Raw genomic sequence first — 26685 nt, forward strand, 5'->3', positions numbered from 1 at the left:
TTTCTGAGAACCTTGACAAATATGCCTATATTTAATTATTTTTCCCTTTGCATTTGCAAAAGGGACAACTTTTTTCTCCATTCATTTGGTTTCACGCTCACGTGTTACATCGCCCTCGCTTATTGTTTCTTGCTGAAATTGTCCTTAGGTCTATTCATTTTGAATCATTTCCCCATATCCCCGTTCCCCAATCCATGATCCATCACGACAGTAGATATCAGATACCATTTCTTGCGTGAACCATAGTTGATGGCATCTGTCTTCCATGGCTCAGCCTCCCAATTCCAAGAGAATGTCCCTACCTCTCCTTAACTGGAGATCCGGCCTGCCAGAGGATCTCCTCGAGTCCATCGGGCAGCGTCTCGCGGTCAGGCCACGACGCGGCGTCCTTCCGATCCGCTTGCTCCCCATGGCGCGCCGCCGTCCCGTTCACGACCTTCGGGCCGCTCCTGCTGCTCCCGTTCGACCCTGACTCGGACCGCGTCGGCTTCTACTGCGTCCCGGAGAAGAAGGTCTTGTCCAAGACGCTATCCGATGTGCGTGGCATGGTGGCGTGCGGCTCTTCGTGTGGGTGGCTGGCGCTCATGAACGAGGCGACATTCGTGACGCTGCTAAATCCATTCGCCGGTGCCCGTGCCCTCCGCGTTGAGCTCCCGTCAGCAGGCGAACACGTCACGACGGCGTCCTCATCGGAACACGTGTCTATGGTCCACGGTCGGTGGGTCCTCCATCCCACCAACGACTACAGGGACGTAGATGCCACAAGCAGAGCCATCAAGCTAGAAGACATGAGGGATGTGTTCTTCCATGAGATCGTGATCTCGGCGCCGCCTGACGCCGTCGACCACGAGTGCGTGGCCATGGCCATGCTTGTGTGCTCCACGGAGGTCGCGTTCTGCCGAGTTAGAGTCGACAGCGCATGGACGCTGCTCGACACCAAACTAGAGTTCTCCATGGGGTCCATCCGTCCACTGTCAAGATAAGTTCTTAGCGATTGACTGCACTAGAGAAATCTTCATCTGCAGTAGCAACGTCACCGGCGCTACTCCAACCGCGACACTGTTGCCATCGTTGTCACCACCTGCGGGGCTCTACCATCGCAGCTACCTAGAATCAAACGGTGAGCCACACGTTATGGGTACCATGGTGAGCACGTTCCACGAGACACAGAGCTTCACCTACAACAGCGCGATCTACAAGTGCAACCTCCATGACCGTACGCCAGAATGGTCCAAGGTGAGAGATATCGGTAATCAGATACTGTTCGTGTCTAAACATTTCAATGAAAGCTTTAGTGGAACAAGTGTATCAAAGTACAAGGAGAACAAAATCTACATGTCTGAGCCATTATATGGGGATCCATACGACTTGGTCCATCGATCGGAGATCGTTGATATTGCTACCGGCGCATCCGAAGTGAAGCCCGTCCAGGAAAAGATGCAGGGTTCCGAGACTCTAGGTTGGATTCAACCCAATCTCTGAAAGGGAGGTACGTTGATGTTCTTCAAAGGTTTATTACTTCAAATACTCATATTAGGGCAAGCGCGGTTGGGATATTTTTCGCTTCTGCACACAAATAGTGGCTAAAAGAATTCGATATATGCCACATTTAGTTATTACTATTAGTCCGCGAACTGAGTTAATTCAAACAAAACCTTAACTGACGTATATTATATGTATGAATGCAGCCAGTTCTCTCCTTTTATATCCAACTAGGTAGCGTGTCCGTGCGTTACTACGGGATAACTAACAATTTATACTAAAAACACACGGATCGCACAATAAGATAATAATATTGTAAAAATTAAATATCAACGTTAAAGTGATATTTAATCCAAAAAACAAAGTTTATGAATTTAACACAATACTCATATTAGGGCAAGCGCGGTTGGGATGTTTTTCGCTTCTGCACACAAGCGATGGTTAAAAGAATTCGATATATGCCACATTTAGCTATTACTATTAGTTCGCAGACTAAGTTAATTTAAACAAAATCTTAACTGACGTACATTATATGTACGAATGCAGTCAGTTCTCTCCTTTTATATTCAACTAGGTAGCGTGCCCGTGCGTTGCTACGGGATAACTAACAATTTATACTAAAAACATACGGATCGTACGATAAGATAACAATATTGTAAAAATTAAATACCAATATTAAAGTGACATTTAATCCAAAAAGCAAAGTTTATGAATTTAACACAGTCATGGAGTGCACGGCGTCGTAGGCTCACAAACTCTACTTTATAGACCTTTCTGTGATGCAGCTAAGATAATATTTTATATTGACAGAAAGAAATCTCCGATATCCATTTCTTTCATTGTAATCCATTTATCTGGACAATGTTTGAGGTGAGGGCACGGTTACAGTTTTTAGTAGCTTTGCGATATTGTCCGAAGCTATGAGACGATTGATGTCTTGCAATGATCTTTTCATTAATTTAGTTTTTTATCTATATTTAATTGTTTATTCAGTCTATTTTATAGGCACGCCGGTAGATAATGGATAACAAAATTCAAGCATCCATAATTTATCTCTTTGACTTTGAGCATGAGTTTTGCTTTTATTTTTTAATTGATATAGTCCTTTTGTTTTTACCGTAGCGTTAGTACGGGCATGCATGAAAAACGAAGATGTCTTTACACCGCAGAAATCTTTCAAGATCATGCATAGATTATTCTTGTATTGAATATTATATATATACAATCACCTAAATATTCTAATTAAACTACAAAATTTTGAATCAGGATACGGGGTAAGACATGCAAATATCAAAACTATCTGTAGAGTCCAAAAAACTTAATAAATAAATCCTTCTGGAGACAATACAAATTCTCTCTAATCTTTTATTTGGTGTAGTTAGTGTCATCATAGTATCCGCGTATATTCATGGGAAATAAATCGTGGACAAAATATGGACACTTTTTTGTGCGACATTTCAACATGGGTCCATCGTCCTGCCAATATCCTTGATACAAATCACATACAGAACGAGAGTCCCTCTATTAGATTGCTCACAAGAGACTCAAACTTATATCTGATCATGATAATATTGAATTGCTTTGCATCAAAAGCATCGGCAATGATAAACGAGGACATAGGTTTTAGTATGCATAGTAGAGCAAAACTCAACATTGGCCTTCTCGGCAGCTTTTCTAAGCCTTTGCAGTGCTAACTTATCCTTACTCAGATAGTCAAGAGGTGCACCATAAAATTATGCACCACTAAGAAAAATATCACCATTGGTTGCATTGATCTGAAAAATATGTCGAAATTAAGAATTACAACACATAATTCAACATCTTGGAATAGATACTCAAGTGGATACCTTATTCTACAATATATGTCTGTGTGGAATAGTTCTAAAGCCACACATATTTATACGGTGAGTATAACATACTTTGTTTTTAAATTTTATGAGAGATTTTTTAAGACACACAGTATTATCCATATGACAAGCACTAATATTTACATATATACTCGAACCTGTGTGTATAGGATTATATGGAGATGCAGCGGAACTTATTCATGGATTTATTGGCGCATGAAAGAAATGGATATCGGAGAATTCTTTATGCCAATATAAAATATTATCTTAGCCATATCACGAAAAAGTCTATATAGTAGAGTTGTGAGCCTACGACACCGCGTTCTCCGTGACTGTGCTAATTTTACGAACTTTGCTTTTTGAATTAAATGTCACTTTAACGTCGGTATTTAATTTAACAGTATTATTTTACACCGCAGAAATCTTTCAAGAAGATCATGCATAGATTATTCTTGTATTGAATATTATATATATACAATCACCTAAATATTCTAATTAAACTATAAAATTTTGAATCAGGATACGGGGTAAGACATGCAAATAGATATTTCAAAACTACCTGTAGAGTCTAAAAAACTTAATAAATAAATCTTTCTGGAGACAATACAAATTCTCTCTAATCTTTTATTTGGTGTAGTTAGTGTCATCATAGTATCCGCATGTATTCATGGGAAATAAATCGTGGACAAAACGTGGATACTTTTTTGTGCGACATTCCAACATGGGTCCATCGTCCTGCTAATATCCTTGAGACAGATCACATACAGAACGAGAGTCCCTCTATTAGATTGCTCACAAGAGACTCAAACTTATATCTGATCATGATAATATTGAATTGTTTTGCATCAAAAGCATCGGCAATGATAAACGGGGACATAGGTTTTAGTATGCATAGTGGAGCGAAACTCAACATTGGCCTTCTCAGCAGCTTTTCTAAGCCTTTGCAGTGCTAACTTATCCTTACTCAGATAGTCAAGAGGTGCACCATAAAATTATGCACCACTAAGAAAAATATCACCATTGGTTGCCTTGACCTGAAAAATATATCGAAATTAAGAATTACAACACATAATTCAACATCTTAGAACAAATAACTCAAGTGGATACCTTATTCTATAATATATGTCTGTGTGGAATAGTTCTAAAGCCACACATATTTATACGGTGAGTATAACATACTTTGTTTTTAAATTTTATGAGAGATTTTTTAAGACACACAGTATTATCCATATGACAAGCACTAATATTTACATATATACTCGAACCTATGTGTATAGGATTATATGGAGATGCAGCGGAACTTATTTATGGATTTATTGGCGCATGAAAGAAATGGATATCGGAGAATTCTTTATGCCGATATAAAATATTATCTTAGCCATATCACGAAAAAGTCTATATAGTAGAGTTGTGAGCCTACGACGCCGCGCTCTCCGTGACTGTGCTAATTTCACGAACTTTGCTTTTTGAATTAAATGTCACTTTAACGTCGGTATTTAATTTAACAGTATTGTTATCTTATCGTGCGATCCATGTGTTTTTAATACAAAAGATTTAGTTGTCTCATAGCAATGCACGAGCTCGCTACCTACTATTCTTAATAAAAAAAAGTATCATCACCATCTATCATGCTTTGCCTTTGAATTTCTCCCTCAATACCTCTACATCAAACAGAGGACATGGATTCCCTCTTCAATTCTTTTTTATTATTTCCCTCCACGGACCAAACAAGAAATTAAAATTAAAAATCAATTTTCTTCATTAATTCCCTCTGCCACGCTAATTCCCATGTCTCTTCACGTAGTTGCCAAACACACCCTTACTCCCGTTTCTCTGGCTTCGCCGCTAAGCAGAGACAGAGGAGTGAGATGACAAAGCGGAGAAGGAGCGAGGAGTCAAAAAGACGCCTCGCCTCGTTTAGCAGGAGCGGAGGCGGAGGCGTGGCGTGCTAGGTTTGTGAACTTTTGTCACTGACACCAGGGCACGAGGGATGTGTAGATCTGTGGACCGTCTAGTCAGTGTCCTGTGAAGGTTTGAAGTTTTGAACATGGTTGTGGTGGAAGTGTCGCTAGCAGCAGCCAGCAGCTGCGGCGCAACGACCGCACGTGTGGGTCGTGGCCGGTGCAGGATGGAGAGCTGCTGGATTCTTCTTCGTCGTCGTCGTCTTTTTTTTTCATCTTTCTTCTTGACGACGCATTATAATGTAACGTTGACTTGTTTGTTGTGCAATGGGTGCATCTGATATCTTATCAAAGCTGACTCGTACCTTTCTCTCATCTTATTACTGGAGAAAGAGTTTGTCTCGTTTTGATTTGTTTACGAATCCAGCACAGGGTTTCCTAATAATGTCATTTTTTTTGTGTTTTAAATGACTAGACTTTGGTATTTTCGTACACGTGTTTGACCAAACCAGTGCGTCCCTTTTGCAGGGTGCCATAAATAACTCTAGCTGATGCTGATCCAAACATTAATAGCTTATAGATAAAAAGTAACTTATAGATAACTTTTTTGTCCACAAACTTCATAGCTGATCTAGACATATTAACTTGTAGACAATGCAGTCACTTCAGCAGATTCCGTAATCCAACAGATTGACCAACTTTAATGACCTAGCTAAGATTATTATTTGCTAAATAATAATAATTTTACATGCATTATTTGTTAAAGTATCTAGAATTTAACCAGGTATAGATAAAAATATTAACATTTATGACGTCAAATAGGTAAAAACAAAAATATATCTCACGATAAAATATTAATATTTTTTCATATCTAGTTTTTCAAATTTAATATACTTTAATTTGTTAATGCATTAGAATTGTATTTTATTCTGGATGGAGGGAGTTTTTTTTCAAACGAAACCTCTAGCTTAGATTATAACAGTCCTGTAGTCCATACTTTCCTTGACTTTTCTATTCTAAACAATTCACAATTTACAAGTGAATGCTTTTATAATCTTTTGTTGGTCAAGTGCACCATAGTCTACTGTTTTCTAATCAAATCTATCAGATGCCTCTACAGTGGAGAAAGGTATAGATCGGCTTTTTTTACTGGAAAAGAGTTTGTCACGTTTTATTAGAATCCATCATAATTTGATTTATGTTTGTCATTGTAGATGTGTCCCTTTGACGAAACTAGTTTGCCAAAATTTGGCCATGCTCTCAAACTTTGATCACGAACAAATTTTGTTTCACGGTAGACCGCAAACCAATCGTGCCCTTAGGCCTATAGTTGGGCCGGATCCCGGCCGGTTTTGGCCCATCTGGCGTGCGGGCCGCCTTCTGGAGTTCTGGTCGTGGAAACGTCAATTCTCCATGGCCCTCCTCGGAATGACCGTCACTTCGACTCTCCCACTCCTCTGTCGCTTCGCTGCCGTTCGCCACCTGAGTCTTGTCGCCGCCGCCGGGATGGCCGGAGTCACCGCCACCGGGGTGGTCGGAGTTCCCTCCACCTTCTCCTCTGCCACCGCTCAGATCGGGGGCTTCCTGTCGAAGAAGCCTTACGCGCCGCCGGCGTGGGCCACACACCTCTCCCCCATGCCTTCCCACACCTTCTCGCTCGGCCATGTAAGCTTCCCTTCCCCATCTATTCCTGCCCCACTGCTTGACCGCTACCTGCTCTATCCATAACTTCAGATTAGTTCGAATTGACTTGAACTCCGTGTTTGAGTTGATCACTTTCGTGTGACTCGTGAATTATGCTTTCAAATCGAAACAGTTCCCAACACCGATTCACAAATGGAATCTGCCCAATTTGCCGGAAGGCACGGAAGTATGGATCAAGGTGCAACCAGTCTCCCCAGTTCCCATTAAAATTCAATTGAAAACTTGCAATATATGTTAATTTGACATTTTTGTTTCTGACACGGTACTTTTTGGGGATTTGTAGCGAGACGATTTATCAGGCATGCAGTTGAGTGGAAACAAGGTCCGGAAGCTGGAGTTCTTGATGGCAGATGCTGTGGCACAAGGGGCAGACTGCGTTATTACTGTTGGTGGTATACAGAGCAACCACTGCCGCGCCACAGCTGTGGCTGCGAAGTATCTCAATCTTGATTGCTACCTGATACTACGTACCTCCAAGGTCAATTTTGTGTTGTTGGTGATGTGAAATCTGTAGAATGCTTTGGCATAATTTGGTTTTGGTGGAACATTTTCAGCTTCTTGTGGATAAGGACCCTGGTTTGGTTGGCAATCTCCTTGTCGAGAGACTAGTTGGGGCACACATTGATCTTGTGTCAAAAGAAGAGTACGGAAAAATTGGCAGTGTGGTAAGCTCCTCTTCATGTTTTATTATGTTATTGGTGTGAACATTTATTGTGTTTCTGCATGGCCATCAGTAACCAATGCCTTTGTTCCACTGTGGTGTTACTTGTCATTCATGCATGATTAGTCACTTCTCTAGAGAACCAATCAAGTAGCTTATACTTAAGTAAATAAAAACTGTGCTTTTTGCCACTGTACACTGACACTTGTCGTAGTTTCTTTTTTTTGGACTAGGGAATTTCTAACCGTGTGACATGGACTTATTTGGTGTAGGCTTTAGCTGATCTGCTGAAAAAAAGGCTTCTGGAAGAAGGGAGGAAGCCATATGTGATTCCTGTTGGTGGATCAAACTCATTGGGAACTTGGTATTATTCTATACTCAGTGCTAACTGCCAAGAGCAACTCATGGTTGCATATTTCATTTTGGTGTTTATTAAATAATCTGAAGTTACCTCAGGGGTTAGTATCCATGAATGGTGGCCGTCGTCGTTTTGTTGTAATATTTGTTGGCCTTTATGCTACGACGGGATATGTATAGATTACATGTTGAATCATGTGATAACGTATAAGACATAAGACATTTCAATATTAGCATAAGACATAAGACATTTCAATGTTGGTGTAGTGCAGTATACTGGCTAGCTAGTGGAATGTAAGAAATTGCCTTGTGTGTAAATATTACATAATTTATTATGGACCTTGAGTCAGAGTTTCATAATAAAATAATAAGAATTCAAGATTACATGCTGTAAACGGTTGTACTTCAAATAGTCTGGCACATACCATGTCAGTTTTTTTATAAATGAATTCAGTTTAGAAAGTGCAGCCTGATCTTTATGAATCTTACTGTTCAGGGGATATATTGAGGCAATAAGGGAGATCGAGCAGCAAATTCAGCAATCTGCTAATGTTCAGTTTGATGATATCGTTGTTGCATGTGGCAGGTATACTTCTTATGGGTAATTTTGTGTGTGCAGTTCTTATTTTGTCATGCCTAGATTCTGAAAGTTGCAAGGCATCACTTTATGGCTGGATAATATTTAACTTCATGCAGTGGTGGAACCATTGCTGGCCTTGCTTTAGGATCCAGATTGAGCAGCTTAAATACAAAAGTATGATCTACCCTTGTTTGTTGTATTATCTGGCACTGAACTTTCTAGACTAATATCCTCTCGGTGGATAGGTCCATGCATTCTCTGTTTGTGATGATCCTGAATACTTCTATGACTATGCCCAAGGCCTGATTGATGGACTTAATTCTGGTTTGGATTCGCATGATATAGTTAGCATCGAAAATGTAAGTACATTTTGGAATTTTCATTATTTATTGGTAAATCATTTTGGTGTGCTAACTCCAAAAAGTTCATCTGCAGTGCCTTGTTTCAACTTGTTTTAAATATGTAAACTACATTTCATAATCAAAATTTTGCAACGGTCAATGAACATTTGACATTCTCTTTAACTTCTCCTTGACAGGCTAAGGGATTAGGCTACGCCATGAACACAGCCGAGGAGCTTAAGTTTGTCAAAGACATAGCTGCAGCAACAGGCATTGTCCTTGATCCAGTCTACAGGTGCAACCTATGTCTGAATCAATGAAATAGATTTGGCATGCGGTCTATGTTTTGGTATTTGCTAGTCGTAAACTGTATAAAAATACGTGCATCATCATTTTAATGCAGTGGGAAGGCAGTTTATGGATTGCTAAAAGACATGGCTGGCAATCCAGCCAAGTGGAAAGGGAGAAAAGTTCTGTTTATCCACACAGGTGGTCTTCTTGGGTTGTATGATAAGGCTGACCAGTTGTCATCTTTGGCTGGGAGCTGGCGCAGAATGGATCTTGAAGATTCTGTTCCACGTAAAGATGGCACTGGTAAGATGTTCTGATTAATATGGTCCATGTGCTTCCATGATGGCTCATTCTTGCAAACATTGTATTCATCATAGAGTTTTTACTCTTACATTTGTGCAAGAAAATGCAGAATAGATGGTTCGCATTGTATAGAGCACTGATGCAATTTAAGAATAAAGCACATCTTTCTGCCATTTGGAATAAATATTTTTATGTTGAGGTTTGCGTGTCTTCTCTGCCTGCAACCTTGTTTTTGTTTGTAATAAGAACTTCTAATTTGGAAATTGCTTTCTACTACAAGGACATGCCTATCAGTAGGTCTTTAGCGCCCTCAACAAAGCAGCTACCAAGTACCAACCTGTAGGGTTCCCGTCAATGTTTTTTTAGGCGCTAGGCGGTTTCTAGGCGGTGACCCATCGCCTAGCGCCTAGGCGCGCCTAGGCAGGCCTAGGCGTTTTCTAGGCGTTTTGACATTTTTTGTATCTCAGCATATATAGCTAAATAAATTATATAAATATAGTAGCCGAGTGAATTTTATAAAAAAAGAAAAGGTCCAATAGACATACCTTAGTTGATAGAAAAGCGATGTTCATGCTTAGTTCATAGTTGATAGTTGATACAATACAAATGTGATGTCCTGCAGCAATACAAGTGGAGAACAGACCATATCAGTAGTTAAATATAAATGGACAGCAGACCATATGAACAATACAAGTTATACTAAAATAGGAAAGAGCAGGTTAGGTACTTATCTCAATGATCTTAGCCCTTTCCTATCCATTAGACATTATCAGCAGCAAATGATAGCCATTTGAAACCACAAACATGTAGGGATAACAGTAGCATCAAAGAAAATTAAATGGTACAGAACAACACATAATTCAGTTCTTAAAATACAGAACACAGGCACACAGGCACACAGACTGCAGGAGTTCCAAGTTCATAAGTTAAAGATACAATTAAAAGATAAACATGACATGATAAAGCCCCACTGCCATATCTTCTTCAATAGGGTTCCATATATTCATCCTCATCTTCATCAAACTCTTCTTCTTTGGAGTCAAATTCTTCTCCTTCATAAAGGAGCCTCACTCTTGCACTTCTACGCAGCTCAAATTGTTGGTCTGCTCCTACTGCTTCTCCAATAACAGACCAAGGTATCCCTGTACCTTCCATCTCCTCATCTCTATAGACAACTATTGCACAATCATCTCCATCCTCATACAGAAAACCTTGAGCTTCAGTTGTCTCACTTTGCCTTCAGTAGTTCTCCATATATGAAACCCATTGATGGCTTCACATCCCCATCAACCAAACGAAGAACTTTGACCAATGGCTCAAAAACACTCAAACACAGCTTCACATCCTTCCAAAAGGTTGGACTCAATATTGTTGCTGTTGCATCTTTTCCCTTTTTTGACTTCACATCCTTCAATGTGTCCCACCTATTATGAACCACCATCTTTCTTAGTTGGTCCTTCTCTAGTATGCTGTTCAAAGTGAGAAAAGCTGAAGCAAACCTAGTCACTCCTGGCCTTATTATCTCTCTCCCCTCTGTGAAGTGTCTCAAGCACTCCAATGTTCTTGTGTGCCCATAGACAAATATGGTTAATGCCTTTGCTTGGTCAATCACCTTCTTGAACCGTGGCATGTTGCCAATTCCTTGGAGCATCAAATTGATTGTGTGAGTTGCACAAGAGGTCCAAAAGATGTTTGGTCTCTTCTCAAGCAATAGCTTCTTTGCTCCCATGTTGTTAGAAGCATTGTCTGTCACTACTTGCACCACATCATCCGGACCAATGTCTTCAATTGCTTTGTCCACTAGTTCAAATATGACTTCACTTGTGTGTGACACATCTGACATCTCTTTTGAGCTGACAAAACTGGATTCATCAGCACAGTTAGTGCACAGGTTCATTATACTTCTCCTCTTCCTATCTAACCAAGCATCAGTCATAACAGAGCACCCATTCTTCACCTTCTCAGCCTCACGTTCTTGTAGCAAACTCTTGGTTCTTGCATATTCTTCATCTAGCAAACTCTCTCGCAGATCACGCAGAGATGGAGGTTCAAGTCCAGAACCAAACTGTCCAATTGCTTCACACATTTGCTTGAACTCATCATTGTAACAAACATTGAATGGTATGGCTACATATGATACAAAAAAGTGTAATTAACTAATTAGTGTGTAGTTCAGGCATGTATTCAAATTTGAAATGTAAAACAGAAATGCATAATATTAAATTACCATGTGTATATGTCCATCTTGCAATATATTTATGCACCTCATGTGTTCTTTGTTTCCAAAGTTCCTTGTTCAGCTTCTGTTGCTTCAAAGACTTAGATTTTGTTGCTTTAGGATCAATAGCACGTGTCCACTTATCAATGGGTCCTAATTTGTGAGGCTCTGAACTTCCAACACAAGTCACTTCATCATCCTCTGTTCCAACCCGAGAAACATTCACGTCTTCTCTAAGCTCTAGTTCACGAACAACCTGCTCCTTCCTCTTCCTTTTTGAATCTTCTAGTGATTTCTTGCACTTGTCTTTAGCCTCCTGTGTGCTCTTCCTGCATTTCTTCGCATTTGTTCCAACATTGGCCACATGTTCCTTCAACCGATGGACCCCTCCTTGGCTCCGATGACCACAGAATTTGCACTCCACCTTGTCCTTGTTGTTTGCATCCACTAGAAACCCATACTCCCATCCAACATCATCTTAATTCCTTTTCAGGACATTCACCTCCTCCCGAGATGTAACACCAGTTTCAGTTTGAGGAGCACATTGTTGGACCGACATTCTACATGAAGAGCAGCAGAGGCATGTGAAATTAGTCCTGCAGCACTACTTATAAATTTAGATAAAAAGCCACTGAGTATTTCATTCCCCTTCTCATGAAAACTAATCCAGCAGTTTAGAAGATGCTCTAACCAATATTGAATCCACAACCTCTTCATCCAGCAGATTTCTAAATTATGAACCTTCATGAACACAATGAAACTTCCTCACCTTACTACGAGCACAGCAGTACAGCACAGCCGAGTAGAGGAGAGAGGAGCAGGGGGCGGGCGGACCTCACGTACAGCACAACCTCTTCATCCAGTTAACTAACTACGAGCACAGCAGTACAGCACAGCCGAGCAGAGGAGAGAGGAGCAGGGGGCGGGCGGACCTCACGTCCTCACCTTACCTTGGGGTTCCCGAGCGGCGGGACCAGGGGTAGCGAGAAGGTCACCACCGGTAGCGGCCCGGCGAGGAGGGGCCGCACGGGAGCTCCAGGGGCGGCGGCGGGCCAGCGGACGGGGCGGACGGGGCCGGCGGGGAGGCCTGCACGGACGGAGAAGATGGCCGGCGAGCGAGCTCGGGTCGGAGGCAAGGGGTCGACGAGCTCGGGTCGGAGGCAAGGGGCCGGCGAGCGAGCTCGGGTCTTGACTCTCTCACTGTGTGTATCTCTCTCTCTCTCTAATCCTCTCTACCACCCGTGCTCTTTTCTTCCCGCGCACCCGGCTTCTCGCGCGCGCGCTCCCGCCTGGTCCCGCCCGCCAAAACGCGCTCGCGCTCCCGCCGCCTAGGCGCCGCCTCCTCCGCCTACTCGCCGCCCAGGCGCCGCGGAACTCCGCGGAGGCGCGCCCAGCGCCTAGAGGTGCGCCTCACCCCTAGGCCCCGCGGGAAGGCTCCGCCTTGCACCTGGGCGCGCCTAGGCGAGCGCGGAAACGCGCCTTGTTTTTCATTGGTTCCCGTATCTCGTGAGTCTCAGTTAAGAACCACAATAACTTATACAAAAAAGCAACTACATTTGTTGTCATTCATTCTTCAGAATCCTGTGAAGTAATCATTGATATTTAGTAGGTGAAGCCTTGTCACGCACATAGATAAAAAAAAAGCAGAATCACCATTGACACATTCAAATGGCCTGTATACTTTTTCTTACATAATTTCACAACGAAAAACATATAAATAAGATTTAACAGAGGGAAAGTCACAGATATCACGACTGGACAACAGATGTCAAGTAATAACACTTAAGTTAATCACCAGAGCTAACACATCATTTCACAAACGAGGTCAACCCAGTTGTACTAAATGATCCTTGCACTACAAAAGTTCCACCTTTAAGCAGAAAAGATCAGGCACTCGATCCAATTGGTCCGCGCACCACTGTAACCGGGCATGTTGCATTGTTGACAACATAGTTGCTGACACTTCCAAGGAGAGCCCTGCATTGAGATCCAATGAAATGTAAAAAATTAAGGGAGCTGTGTTAAGCCAAAGACTAAGCACTTGACAGAGGAGAGGTTAGATGTTAACCTTTTCAGTGGCCCTAAGCCTCTGCAACCAAGCACAAAGGAGTCCAACTTGAGATCATCTACCGCCTCACAGAGTTTCTCCCTTGCATCACCCCAGTAAATCTTTGCTAGTACTTCCACCTGATCAAGCCGACATAGAAGCAAAATTTTACCAAACAGCATATTTGGATACAATATTATTTTTTGTTGCCTCCAAAAAGAAAAATAATTCTGTAGATAGTTGGAGCCATGAAAGGCAGGTGACAGGTAACCTTTTACAATGTTTGGCTGTTGCCTTTAGCCTTACCAAAACATAAAAAGCGGGGTTGACAAAGCTGTGCATATAATCTCAAGGGACTGCCATGGAGAGCTCTATTGGCTGTATGGGCAAACGATGTTTTCATATGTCAGCTGCTCACTCAGTACCCTTACTAATTCTGCTGGTTGTTTAATAGTTGGGTAGTGTTTGGCACATTGTTTTGTCATGATTGGTTCACATAGGGATTCACACTATTAGACGATAATACAGGAGGCAGTAATGTCTGAAAATGATTCATCTAGTTTGATGTTTAGGGAAGCTATGATATAAAATACCATATAGCAGCTAGCCAGCTACCGTAAACTTGATTAAATTCGAGATTATGGTCTCATGATGATTGACCTGACTTCCGACAACACAAGTCTATATGAGAATTTGACTGAATACTCTTCTTTTTTTTTTCCTTGTTGGATACAATTCTGATGGAATCCTAACTATATTACTCAGATCTGTAGCATTAGGTGTGAAATTTAGGCCATAGCCCTTGCTATTGCGCTATACAAATATACTTTGGACTGTATCCGTTGCAAACTATGCGTTCTGTTTTTAATTTTTATGTAACAGTACAATTTCATTCTCTAGCTTAATCATCTAGCGGAACCCTTGAAAAAGAGTGAACAAACTGCATTATCGCATATAACAGAAAATTCCGCCAACAAGATAGTAGCTGCTGTAGAGATATTACCTGCTTGGACTTGGATGCAGCTTTCAGGATCTCCAGTATCTCCTTATCAGGGTTCAACCCGTACCTCGCCTGCACGTTCATCTCCATGAACTCCGGTAGAGGAATCAAAGCTTCAGGTGAAAAAAAGAGGAACAGAAACACCGGTTCAGTTGACAATCTTTGCGATGGAGAAGAGTCTGAACTCAAGAGAGAGACCAGCAGAAGTGAAAACCCAATGATACTTACGCGAGCCGGTGCTCTTCCAGAGCTCCTTGTGGCTAGCGTCCGCCCCCTTGGGGAGGACATGGACGAGGATGATCCTGTCGCCGGCCTTAAGCAGGCTGTCGACTGCCCACCTCGCGGCGGCCTTGCTGGACTGCGAGTAGTCCATGCCCATGCCAATGGTGCGCCTCTCGGCCGCCATGCCCAGACCTGCTGCGAGTTTCTTGCCGGTGTAGGAAGGCTGTGGAGGTGTGAAGCTGAAGCTGGGAGGGAAAAGGAAGGTGGTGCAGGAAGGCCGAGGCGCAGAGGCAAGCTATATATAGCGCTTTCCTGGGAAGAGTTCGGGTTCTGCTCTGAGTTGGAGTACTCGTACTGTCGTACAGGTTTAAGATTGTTGGGGTCGAGCCAAATATCCCCTACTGAGACACTACTCGTAGGAGCCTAGGTTAGCTTTATTCCTTGAGGATTGAGGTGAAGATGATCGAGTCGGTTTCTGACGGTTGGGAGGGCATTGCCAGCTGGACGTACTATGATGACACTTAACGTCCAGAAGGCTCTCTACTTGTCTAGAAAGCCCAAGAAAAGATGGCTTGGTCCAAGTTTTAGTAAAGCTCCGGCTGTTATCTTGCTCCAAGTGTAGTTAGCAGTCGTTCATGAGTTGTCAGTGGCTACTGATGTCTCTTTCCTGTGGGCAATCACATGGAATTCGACGAGAAGAGAGAGGTGTCCAAAAACCAAAATAGAAACTCGCTTTCTTAACAGATATAGCTTGCCTCATTATTCATTTGATTTTCGTTCTACACGGAGAACCCGACACGGTATCGTTACCCGTAGCTGTTTTCTGCTGAGGCTAGCAGAAGCAAAACTGTGGGCCGGCCGGTGTAGGGGTTTATAGGCTGGTGCTGGAATGGGATCGTATACCCGGCCATCTTTTTCGCTTCTTACCTAGTCCCTACAGGCAAAAGCTTTGCTTGTTCAGTGATCGTCTTGAACTTGAAGGGTCGTGCCTATCTGCTTTGGTCAGCTTTGTCCCGGCAAGTAAGAGAGCATAAATAAACAGATCAAAACATGCGTGGAAAGGACTTGTTCAGTGCGTACGTAACTACGTATGGATGACAGGTACTTGCTGATCCGAGGATATTTTAGCTGAAACTGAAAAGGATTTTATTCCAAGTCCAGCCTTTGCACGACTTGTGTACTCAACTATCCGAGAATTGGCTAGTCATCACGCACCAATGGGGAATGGATACTGACACGTGTCATGTGCAGTGATTCAACACCACGGTAGCACTAGCACCTCGTCTTTGCAGGCGCGGTCTCATGCTACACGAGGCAAGAGATGAAGAAGAGAGACGACGCATGTCAAGGCCACGTGGACCAAACCATTCAATGGGCCTCCACATAAGGTAGTTCTTAGATAACTGGACCGTGGTTTGGCCCAGCAAACGCCCCGATACGACTTGTCGGAAATTCTGTTGGCTCTCGTTCGGTGCATTGGCCGTAGGAACGTGAGACGACAGACCCTGTCCGAGTGTCCGGCGAACTGACAAAGGCAACACCGAGTCACCGAGCCTGACCTGGGTGCTGGGCTGCTGGCTGCCTCCTCGCCGGCGTAGGCGTCGCCGGTGCTCATACATCTCCCGTGCGGTCCCTTGCCGCCAGTGGCGGAGCGTGACCCAATATTAAGGGGCTAATTCAATGCTAAACGCTACAGTATTGTCTACTCCTACATCTCTCGCTCTCTCTGCTACCTCTTTTCAGATATTACTAGGCTTTATCTATTTTAGTCTTCATCAGCATGCTACTACTAGTCCTTCATGATTTTGCGAAGGCAAGCAGGGGCCGGAGCCCAATTTCACCTCTACTAAGCTCCGTCCTTGCTTGCCGCACTTGATCAATGTTCTTTCTATGATACATGTATGAGGTCATTAAATTTTTCTTTACATAGAAACTACTATGAAAAACATGGTTGCGAAGGTTCATTTCCATAGACATTTACTATTCTATTTTTTCTTGAACACTACCCATAGAAACTATGGGTTAGGACTGCCCTTAATGACGACAAGTACATCTTTTTTTTAGGAAAACTTAAGCATCTTTTTGGTCAGGGATTTCCGCTTTGCTCTAAAGTTTTATTTATATCTGATGATTGGCGTCAAACAATATCTGAAAAAAAAAGATGTTTGCATCAAACAAAAAAACGAAAAAAAAAACGATGGTAACACAAACTTTGCACGTTGACTGATGAGCAGCAGAAGCAAAAATATATATAAAAAAAGAGGGTACCAGCAGAAGCAAAAATATATAAAAAAAACGAGGGTACCACAAACCAAGCACGTAGATTAAGGCCTTGTTTAGATTACCCCAAAATTCTAAGTTTTTTCACTCTCTCTCCATCACATCAATTTTTAGCCACTTGCATGGAGCATTAAATGTAGGTAAAAAAAAAAAACTAATTGCACAGTTTAGTTGGAAATCACGAGATGAATCTTTTGAACTTAGTTGGTCCACGATTGGACAATATTTACCAAATAAGACAAAAGTGCTACTATTCATCAGGTTGAAATTTTCTTCAATCTAAACAAGGCCTAAGGCCATTTTTCAAGATTCCCCATCACACGCAAAGCATTAAACATAGATAAAAAGAATAACTAATTACACAGAGCCAAAAGCTTTCGCATCTAAACGGGGCCTAATGTGCAGCGGGCCGCCGACACCCAAATCTGGATCGCAGCGCAAAAGCACCAAGGATCCAAAAAACCCCCCGCGCACGCCACACCATGCTGATAAGGCCAAAGCATTATCCACTAGGGACCAAAAAATAATTTTTCAGAATTGGCAGGGGCCGCGCGAACGCGTACCCCCTCTACCACACATTATGACGTCCACTCTACCACTTGGGGAGATGGTACCCGCCTAGTGCAATGCGGGCCACTGACTCAGGCCACGGGCCTTCGTGATCGCCCGTCGACCCCGTCCAGGTAAATATGGAGGAACGGCGCACGGGGCGCTCACCTTATAGTGGGAGTTCATGGCGCATCTGTCTTCGGCTGGCGAGGTGGTACTAAAGGCTCGGACCGAACGAACGCGTTCTGTGCTCTGCCGCTGAGCTCTCGTGGGCTATCGAGACAAGGAGACGTACGTACATGGGCCTCTGTTGTTGGGCCGACAGGAACACATTCAGACTGAGGGCTGCAATGGTTCTGCTAAACATGGGCTCGGTTAGACATCAAACCGAAGCATGTAGTGATGAATTAGCCACATGCAGTGACTGAAGCATGTAGTGATTCAATCAACTTCCTTGGACTCCAAGGTTCTGCGATTGCAGCCCGGGGACCACAAATTTCAAGACGTCCTGCATGGAAGCTGGACTACTTCTTCACTGAATGTTCATGTGGATTCTCGCGAACTTTTCCTAGTAAAATCTCGTACAATACGAAACCGAGTGTTAGCGGATACTCCTAAGACGCACTTGCTCGATGCTTAACACCTATAAAATGGAGCAAGCATGCTGGCACTTGCACCAAAGGAGTCAAGCTTGCCTTGCTCGGTTCAGTTTCAGAGGTGCTTCTTCTCAGAATCTAAGGTATTTCAGAGGTTTAGTTGCAGTATTCGAAGACAGCTACGTGCTACGAGTAGTTTTTACGATTTTAGTTTGGCACCAGCTTCGCACTTCCGCACTTCATGTCGGGCGTTCTGTTTTCTGTTGTCAGGAACATCTTCTTGGAGCATCTCAGATTCTCAGCTTGTGTTGCCCCCCGGCAGCCATTGGAGGAAGGATGGGAGGCGCTAACCGTAACAAGGTGAAGAAGAGCATCTGGCAGCTGCTCTGCGGCTGCTCGTCACCCCAGACGACGGACTGATCACCACAGTTCCATGGTCTGAGCTTGCCAAATTAGGTCGTCGGAAGTTGTTTGTTGGTAGATGTAATGAGCCAGTGTGCTAATTTGTTTGATTCAGTTCGTGTCTGGTCGTTTTATATATATGTTATCAGTATGTGCTGTGCGTCACGAAAGATGTAATGAGTCGGTCGTCTCAGTTGTTTGATTCCATTTGTTTGTGGTCCTGTGTTGCTCTAGTTGTGTTGTTGGGTATCAATGTAAAACACCATGCTCCTCTGTTTGGGCTTTCCCCTGTTATGCTCCTATAATGTAAAATGAGTTGAAATCCCTTTGTAAACCTTTGGCTTCCTCAGAAAACTCCCACCTGGTGATACATAAAAAAAAAAAGTCGTGTTGCACCTCTGGTATAGAAAAAAAGAGCATGTGTTTGGCGTTTCAGTTTTTCTGAAAAAACGATGTGTTATAGTCACAGTCCTTGGAACAAAAGTTTTTTATGTGTTCATTGCCTTCCATGAGTTAGTCATTGACATCGTTGCGATGGTTACTGTCTTTTTTTAATCAACGGTAAAAACATTATAAGAACCTGACTACGTGCAGTCACACGACCCAGAGTTTTTCTATTTTCTAAAACGGGAGAAGCAAGCCTCCCCCCTAAGATCCTACGTGCAGCATCCGCCTTTGGTTTCAATCAACTGAACTGAAAGCAGGGCCTCCGAAGTTGACAGGAGCATTCTGAGATTTGTCATGCCATGTTCTATGCATTGGGAGAGCAGCTGCAGGCCCGTAAAAAGGTGTTTTCTTTTATCAATCACCCAATCAGGCCGGTAGTCCGCTGGAAGCTTAGCTACTACAACTATGAACTATCTTTTGTACCTGAAAAACAAAAGAGAATAACTTAATACTCTGCTTATTCCTTTCTTTCTTCTTTTCTTCTTCTTCCGGAACAAGGTACACGGTACTCTCAAACTCTGTGCTTGTTGCAAGGTGCATCGTAGCTCTCGCACAGGTATCTCTTAATGGACACACAGAGGCACAAGTGGACCTTGGGCATCAGAACAGAACATAAATACTGCTCCCTCATTTCTAAAATGTTTTTTATATATAATTTAGCTCTATGCCTCTATTCCAAATCACATTTTCAACTTTAACTAAACTTATAGTAGTAAATTGCACCAAAATCCGTAATGACAAAATATGGTCATTAAGCAATGAAAAAAAAGGAAAAAGAAAAGAAAAGGAGCAGCTGAAACGTTCCAAACACGGCAAAAAAAAAAGCGACGGTCCTATAATAAACCAAGTTAACGGGTCAGTGTTATGCTTCAGACAAGGGAATTTTGTTACCCCATCCGGCATCAGACCGCGGAAAAAGTCTCCGTTAACGCGTAATATACAGGTCGTGCTCCATGCAGCCGACCAGAAGGCATCAGAGCTGACCCATGTCAAGTCACACACTCACTCATCACTTGTGCACTTGCTGTCCGCGAGTCATGCTAGCTACTAGAAGCCGTTCAGAAATATACTATGTTTTTTTTAACCATACCACTTTTGAGCATTCTCTATCAGTTGAAGGAAGGCTAAGGCCTGGTTTAGTTCAAAAAAAAATTTCACCCCAAACTATCATATCGAATCTTGCGGCACATGCATGAAGTATTAAATATAAACGAAAAAAAACTAATTGCACAGTATGGTTCGAAATCGTGAGACGAATGTTTTAAGACTAATTAGTCCATGATTAGCCATAAGTGCTAAGTAACTAATATGCGCTAATGATGGATTAATTAGGCTTAATAAATTCGTCTCGCAGGTTTCAGGCGAGCTATGTAATTAGTTTTTTATTAGTATCCGAAAACCCCTTCCAACATCCCGAAACATCCGATATGACATGCAAAAATTTTTATTTCGCGAACTAAACACAGGCCTCGCTCCCTGCTCCCGCGCTTGCACTCTCCCGCTGCTGCTGCAGTGAAATTGTCGGGAAAACCTTGCGAAATCCACGATTTTTTTGCCATACCATACCTGGCAGCAGTTCTCCCTTTCCGTCCTACCATGGCCGGTTCAATTTCCTAAGACGCCGGCGGCCGCCATGGTGCCCGACGTGGTGCTTGGCCTCATCATGAATGTCATCGATGTGCCATGGACCATGGATTCTGGTCTGGAAGTGACGACTGACGAGCGTCAGTACTGCATGCCTCGGCGCTCGGGCCGCCGCGCGCCCCACCCGTTCTCTGCCCGCGGCCTCGTCCGCCTAGCTCCACTCACCGTCGTGCGTCGTGAACCAGATTGTCACGCTCGAGCCTCCATCGCGCAGAAAGGGCAACATGCCCAAAATTCGTCGCTTCGTTCCACACCTCAAAGGCTCAAACTGACCTCACCGCGCTAGGTTCCACCGAGCTGCAATCCCACGAAGACACCCAGCCGGAATCAGCCCTGGACGTTTTCTGCAGCCTCGCCGGCTCGCCCCTAGCTGGACGTTTTCCCTTCAACTGCCGAGTAACTCCTGAGCTGAACCTTTCAATCCACTACTGGACGGCGCGCTTTCCGTTTCCGTCACAACAGAAGCAACACCCGCTACACGTTACGCGACCCCCTCCGCCGTATGCACTCAGCAAGGATCTTGAAATGAAGCATTGACTGAAGCCCACTACTGTACGTTTTTTTTTGAACTATAAACGATACGTACTAATTAAGCAGTCGCATTCAGTTTACAACGTTATTCAGAGTTTCAAACGTGCAGCGCTAAACAAACTTGGACGTCTAAGACTCGCTGTATCTACGCATCCAAATTCAGGGCGTAGGTAGGTTCAGTTAAGCTGATGGCGACCAACTGTCACTGGACTTTCTCTGAGAGGACCGCACATTTCCTGTTCAAGTCCAGGAAGCTGGACTCGTTCTTCACTGAAAATTCATGTGTCTATTCTCGCGAGCTTTTCCAAGTAATATCTCGTACAATTACTAATAAGGTAAAGGGGGATACTCTTCAGGGAGCTTACTATAAAAGGAGTAGCAGGCTTGCAGCAAAGGTACCACCCTTGCATTGTTCATTGCTCAGTTACAGAGGAACTTCTATTTCAGGTACGTACAATCTTTCTCTGGAGATGCATGCAGATGCTCTAGCCTCTAGGCTGTATGCTTTAATGCTTCTATGCGCTGATTGCAGCAGATCTCACTTGTGTTAGTTCTATCACCAGCTATATGTAATGACATATATAGGTCGTCGTTTCTCATTTGCACCGTGGGCAATTTATTAAGTTGTCTGAGGTAGCTAATATAATTTTGTTATTTTCAGGAACATCTTCTTGAAGCATTTGGACTTGTTGAGCTAAGCGAGCTCTTGGGTGAAGGACGATGGCAAAGCGTAACGGCGTGAAGAAGAGCATTTGGGACTACCTCTGCGGTTGCTCATCTCCCAAGACAAAGTGATTGATGCAGAGTTAAAGACATGAGAGGTTCAGGATCTAAGGTAGCCAAATTATTCTTTTGTATACGCCGTTAGGAGCTGCATGCATGGTTCATGAAATTCGATCGTAGTAGTGAGTCCTTGTACTTCATTGTTTTATTATTCGATTTATGCCTGGTCTTGTTAAGTGTTTTGTATGGGTCTTGGAATTCTCTGCAGAAAGGGAGTGTAACTGTGGAAGTGTCATGTAAAGCAGATCCTGTAATAAAATCTCTATGTCTATCATTTGCCAGTTCTAAGAAGAAGGCCTCAAGCCATACATATACATGACTCATGAGAATATGAGATCTATCTGAATCTGATAATATCAGCCAAAAGGTTAAACACTCCTCTGTGAATCTGTCATGTGTAGGTGTTGATTTGCTCGAAACTATACCTACTGCAGTCTGCACTCTGCAGGTTCAGAACTTGTGCTAGCTCTTATATGTGTAAACACCCCTATATTACGGCTTCTAAAGTGAACGCCACTCCTATATATTCCTCTCAATTTCTCTGAAATCTGAAGATTTGCTTTTCTTCCTCCACGCAAATTATGTGAAGATGGCAAGACAACCCGGGAGGCAGGTTGTTCTCTGAAGCTTTCAGGAGTATTCATGAGATGTACCATGCCATACTTTTCTATTTCGATGCATTTGGAGCGCAACTATTGATCTGAAGATATTCCATTTCATCAACCAACAACGGACCACACATCACTGGAACTCACATTTGTCCACACATTAGATGATGAATGCATGAGACACGTGAATGAGCGCTCTGTTTTCCTTTTCTGCTGATGACTTGCTGAGGAAGCTAAACGATACTAGCTACTAAATCCGTTCCAAATTATAGTTCGATTGACTTGTTTTACCCTAAGTTTGACCACTCGTCCTATTCAAAAATTTGTGCTAAATATTACTTCCTTTTGTTGTGGCTTGCTTTATTAACAAAAGTTTTTCAAGAAAGACTTAAATTTGACTATGTTTGCACAATTTTTTTTAATAAGACGAGCGGTCATACTTGGGGTAAAAAAAAAGTCAAACGAATTATAATTTGGAACGAATATAGAATTATACTACAGGTGCAGGCGCATGCATGTATGCGACGCGTACAAGCACGAACCAAGAGCGCGCGTAAGATGTTCCCGGTGGACGTCGAAACGTACGCGACACGCCCAACAGAGTATTGCTTACTAGCATCTCTTTGGGCGAACAAGTAGCAGCACTTGAAGTCTTGAACCATTCGAAGCTGGACAGGTAAACGGTCTATACACTATCAGTCCTGTTCGTTTGAACTTATCAGCCGGCTTATCAGCTAGAATCTACGGTGTTTTTCTCTCACAACAAAACAGCTTCAGCCGGCTTATGTATCAGCCGAACAGAGCCATATGTATGCTTCTTCAGTCAATGTCACGTGGACGTACTACGCTCAAACGGAGCATATATATTTTTCGTCGAACAGCCGAGTCCCCGTTTCCGCGTAACAGATGCGGTCGTGTTGCATGCATGCCAACCAGTGAAGGAATCAGATACCTGGTCCTGGACGACTTCATCAAACCCACAGCAGTCGTCACTCATCAGTCACGCTAGCACTCTCAACACTCTCTGGTCACTAGTCAAGTCGCATATTCGTCGTTGCAGAACATGCAGGAGTTTTCACAAACTAGGGCCTTGTTTAGATACCATCCAAATTCCAAGTTTTTTCACTCTCTCTCCGTTACATCAATTTTTAGCCGCTTGCATGGAGTATTAAATGTAGGTAAAAAAATAACTAATTACACAGTTTAATTGGAAATCACGAGATGAATCTTTTGAGCCTAGTTGGTCCACGATTGGATAATATTTGCTAAATAAGACGAAAGTGATACTATTCATCGGGTTCAAAAAATTTACAAAGTGAACAAGGCCTAGACTTGCAAGACTGGTCCAGTGAGTGTAAGCAGTAAGCCTTGCACATCAAGCAACTCACTTTTTTAACTTCAAGAGGCCGTATATGGAGACGCATCTTTCAGTGAACATTCCATGACAGGACAGTTTTCAAGTATGACTTGGTGTACATGTTTTTCTTTTTTCTGAACGTATGGCGTACATGCGTAGTGAACCCTTATGTGTCTCTTCATGCAATTTTCCTTGTACGTGCATGCCAAGTTTCCCTGGTCGTTAATTTGTGGCGGTACAGTACAATATGGTCAGTAACATATACATTTGGGGCTAGCTTGTTCGTCCCTGAAGAGGCCATGCAACATGGACTGCTACTAAAAATTCAGACACTTATAGGACTCGTTCTTCAGTGACAATTATTCATTCACATGTCTTCAATGGACTGCTTCTTCACTGAATCGTTTTCTGGTTTTCCATTTCTTTTCCTAAACCCTTGTATATAATAACCTTGAGGCATCCCAATTGACCGCTGACCTCTTGTATGGAACCTCTTACCGCTATAAAGAGGACCTCAAGAGTGCTGCTTGTCTGCACCAAAGGCTCCCCAGCATTCTGCCTGTGCAGTTTAAGAAGTGTTTTCAGGCATCTTCCATCGTTTTCAGCTGTCAAGTTGTTCCCCAAAGCAAAAGATATGCCTGACCACAACAAGGTCAAGAAGGGCATGTGGGATCTGATGCATACTTGGCTGCTTTTCACCATCCAAGACAAAAAAAAATGAGATGAATCAAATCCTCTAAGTCAACGGAGCAGCTCACGCTCATGGAAATTAGTATTCTTAGGTTTATATACGTGTCCATGCGATAGTGTGATGTGTTGTTCAATGTAGATTCACTATTTTTTTCTCTATCACGCAATGTAGAATCACTATTAAGGAAAGTTTTTTTAGAGACGACTGGAATGGATTTGAATCTGTGTGTCTCTAAAAACCAATGAGAGACGGATTGAAATTGAGCTGCCTTAGAAAAACCGTTTTACAGAATTTACAAATCAGACAAAAAAGCAAAAAAAAAAAAAACATTTTGAACCTCAGGAAGGCCACCAGCCAACCCCTTTGCGGTAGTCATCACAAGTTTTCACGCAAAATACAGACCTTGCACGTTCCTTCCTTACCACTTCACCTCAATGTCACATAGTCAATATGATGTCAACAAATTTGTTTATTCTACTAGAATTATGTATGCCCATCAAGTGATCTGACATGGGTCAAAAGTAGGCGGCCCAACATTTTGGCCCATGAACAGAGCATTCTGGCGGTGGGCCGCACGGTGCTAAACTACCGATGGTTCAGTCTGTCAGTGCACTAGTGAGCACCCACTGTTTTGCTCGATTTGGCGGTGCGAGAAATGGTGGAACGAGGTACCCTTCCCTTGGCCTCGGTTGCATGTTTACAGTACACGGGAATAGCCTCCGGTGTGGCATTTACAATAAAAAGATCTCAACCGAACTCAGGAGGAGATCTATCGTCTACAACTTGGATTACAAGACACTTGAGATACAAGATATACATGCTAGTCTATCCAAACTAACCTGGACGCTAGCACAAGGAGGGATGAACCTAGACACCGAGCAAACAATTCATCTAACACCCCCCCCCCTCAATCTCAGAAACTAACAAAGTTGAGATGGCCTCTAAACTTCAACAATTTCACCACCGGTAGAGCTTTGATAAAGCCATCAGCAACCTGATCACCTGTATGAATAAATCGGATATTCAATAGCCCTTGTGCTACCCTCTCTCGAACAAAATGGAAGTCAATTTCAGTATGCTTCGTTCTAGCATGGAACACCGGATTAGCTGAGAGATATTTAGCACCTAGGTTATCACACCATAACCGAGCAGTTGGCGGATGAGAAATCTTAAGTTCAGTCAACAATTTTTGAACCCATATCATTTCAGCAGTAGCATTGGCTAGCGCCTTATACTCAGCTTTTGTGCTTGACCGTGACACTGTTGCTTGTTTCCTAGCAGTCCAAGAGACCAAATTCTCTCCAAGAAACACAGCAAATCCACCAGTGGACCGCCGATCATCAACACAGCCTGCCCAATCCGCATCTGAGAAAGCACTAACCATCATAGATTTGGACTGTCGGATACGAAGCCCAAGATGAGTTGTTCCATGAATATACCTCAGGATCCTTTTCACGGCGCTAAAATGTGTTGTTGTAGGCTCATGTAAAAATTGACACACCTTGTTAACGACAAAAGAAATATCTGGCCTTGTCAAAGTGAAATATTGCAATGCCCCAACCACACTTCTATACTATGAAGAGTCTTCTGGACCAAGCTTGTCCCCTTCAACAACACTAAGTTTCTGCGGTGTACTAGACAGAGGTGTATCAATAGCTTTACACTTGTCCATACCTGACCGAGAAAGTATATCAGCAGCATATCTTCCTTGAGACATAAACAGGCCATCTTGATCCCTCTTGACTTCGATCCCCAGTAAATAATGAAGGTCGCCCAAATCCTTCAATGCAAATTCTCGTTGCAGATCTGAGAGCAATGCATTTGTTGCTTCCTAGGAAGAGCT

At 42.9% G+C, this 26685-nt stretch overlaps 3 protein-coding genes and 1 pseudogene across 3 annotated transcripts; 1 reads left to right on the forward strand and 3 right to left on the reverse strand.

Moving 5' to 3' along the window:
• Window positions 1-6643: 6643 nt before the first annotated feature.
• On the forward strand, window positions 6644-9675 carry LOC136464583 (D-cysteine desulfhydrase 1, mitochondrial-like). The gene is made up of 10 exons (XM_066463533.1): window positions 6644-6895; window positions 7047-7112; window positions 7218-7412; window positions 7489-7599; window positions 7868-7959; window positions 8449-8538; window positions 8649-8706; window positions 8778-8891; window positions 9071-9168; window positions 9277-9675. The coding sequence occupies exons 1-10, from the start codon at window positions 6644-6646 to the stop codon at window positions 9479-9481; spliced, it is 1281 nt and encodes a 426-aa protein (XP_066319630.1). The 3' UTR covers window positions 9482-9675.
• Window positions 9676-10695: 1020 nt separating this feature from the next.
• Window positions 10696-11364, reverse strand: LOC136466188 (uncharacterized). The gene has a single exon (XM_066464626.1). The coding sequence runs from the start codon at window positions 11362-11364 to the stop codon at window positions 10696-10698; it is 669 nt and encodes a 222-aa protein (XP_066320723.1).
• Window positions 11365-13344: 1980 nt separating this feature from the next.
• Window positions 13345-15631, reverse strand: LOC136464584 (universal stress protein PHOS32-like). Its single transcript, XM_066463534.1, has 4 exons — window positions 14961-15631; window positions 14736-14845; window positions 13754-13872; window positions 13345-13662 (listed from the first exon to the last, which is right to left on the reverse strand). The coding sequence occupies exons 1-4, from the start codon at window positions 15136-15138 to the stop codon at window positions 13572-13574; spliced, it is 498 nt and encodes a 165-aa protein (XP_066319631.1). The 5' UTR covers window positions 15139-15631; the 3' UTR covers window positions 13345-13571.
• A 2144-nt stretch (window positions 15632-17775) lies between these two features.
• LOC136468351 (U1 spliceosomal RNA) lies at window positions 17776-17925 on the reverse strand (annotated as a pseudogene).
• Between the last annotated feature and the right edge of the window lie 8760 nt (window positions 17926-26685).

Source organism: Miscanthus floridulus, chromosome 7 (genome assembly GCF_019320115.1).
Source record: "Miscanthus floridulus cultivar M001 chromosome 7, ASM1932011v1, whole genome shotgun sequence".
In the NCBI taxonomy this organism is placed as follows: domain Eukaryota; kingdom Viridiplantae; phylum Streptophyta; class Magnoliopsida; order Poales; family Poaceae; genus Miscanthus; species Miscanthus floridulus.

Excerpts from the sequence above, each read along its gene's own strand:
- LOC136464583 (XM_066463533.1), top strand. The coding sequence starts at position 6,644 with ATGGCCCTCCTCGGAATGACCGTCACTTCGACTCTCCCACTCCTCTGT. Across the intron at positions 7,113-7,217 it reads GCACGGAAGTATGGATCAAG|CGAGACGATTTATCAGGCAT; the intron begins GTGCAACCAGTC and ends GGGGATTTGTAG. Across the intron at positions 8,707-8,777 it reads TGAGCAGCTTAAATACAAAA|GTCCATGCATTCTCTGTTTG; the intron begins GTATGATCTACC and ends CTCGGTGGATAG.
- LOC136466188 (XM_066464626.1), bottom strand. The coding sequence starts at position 11,364 with ATGAACCTGTGCACTAACTGTGCTGATGAATCCAGTTTTGTCAGCTCA.
- LOC136464584 (XM_066463534.1), bottom strand. The coding sequence starts at position 15,138 with ATGGCGGCCGAGAGGCGCACCATTGGCATGGGCATGGACTACTCGCAG. Across the intron at positions 13,873-14,735 it reads CTGCATCCAAGTCCAAGCAG|GTGGAAGTACTAGCAAAGAT; the intron begins GTAATATCTCTA and ends CGGCTTGATCAG. Across the intron at positions 13,663-13,753 it reads GGCTTAGGGCCACTGAAAAG|GGCTCTCCTTGGAAGTGTCA; the intron begins GTTAACATCTAA and ends ATCTCAATGCAG.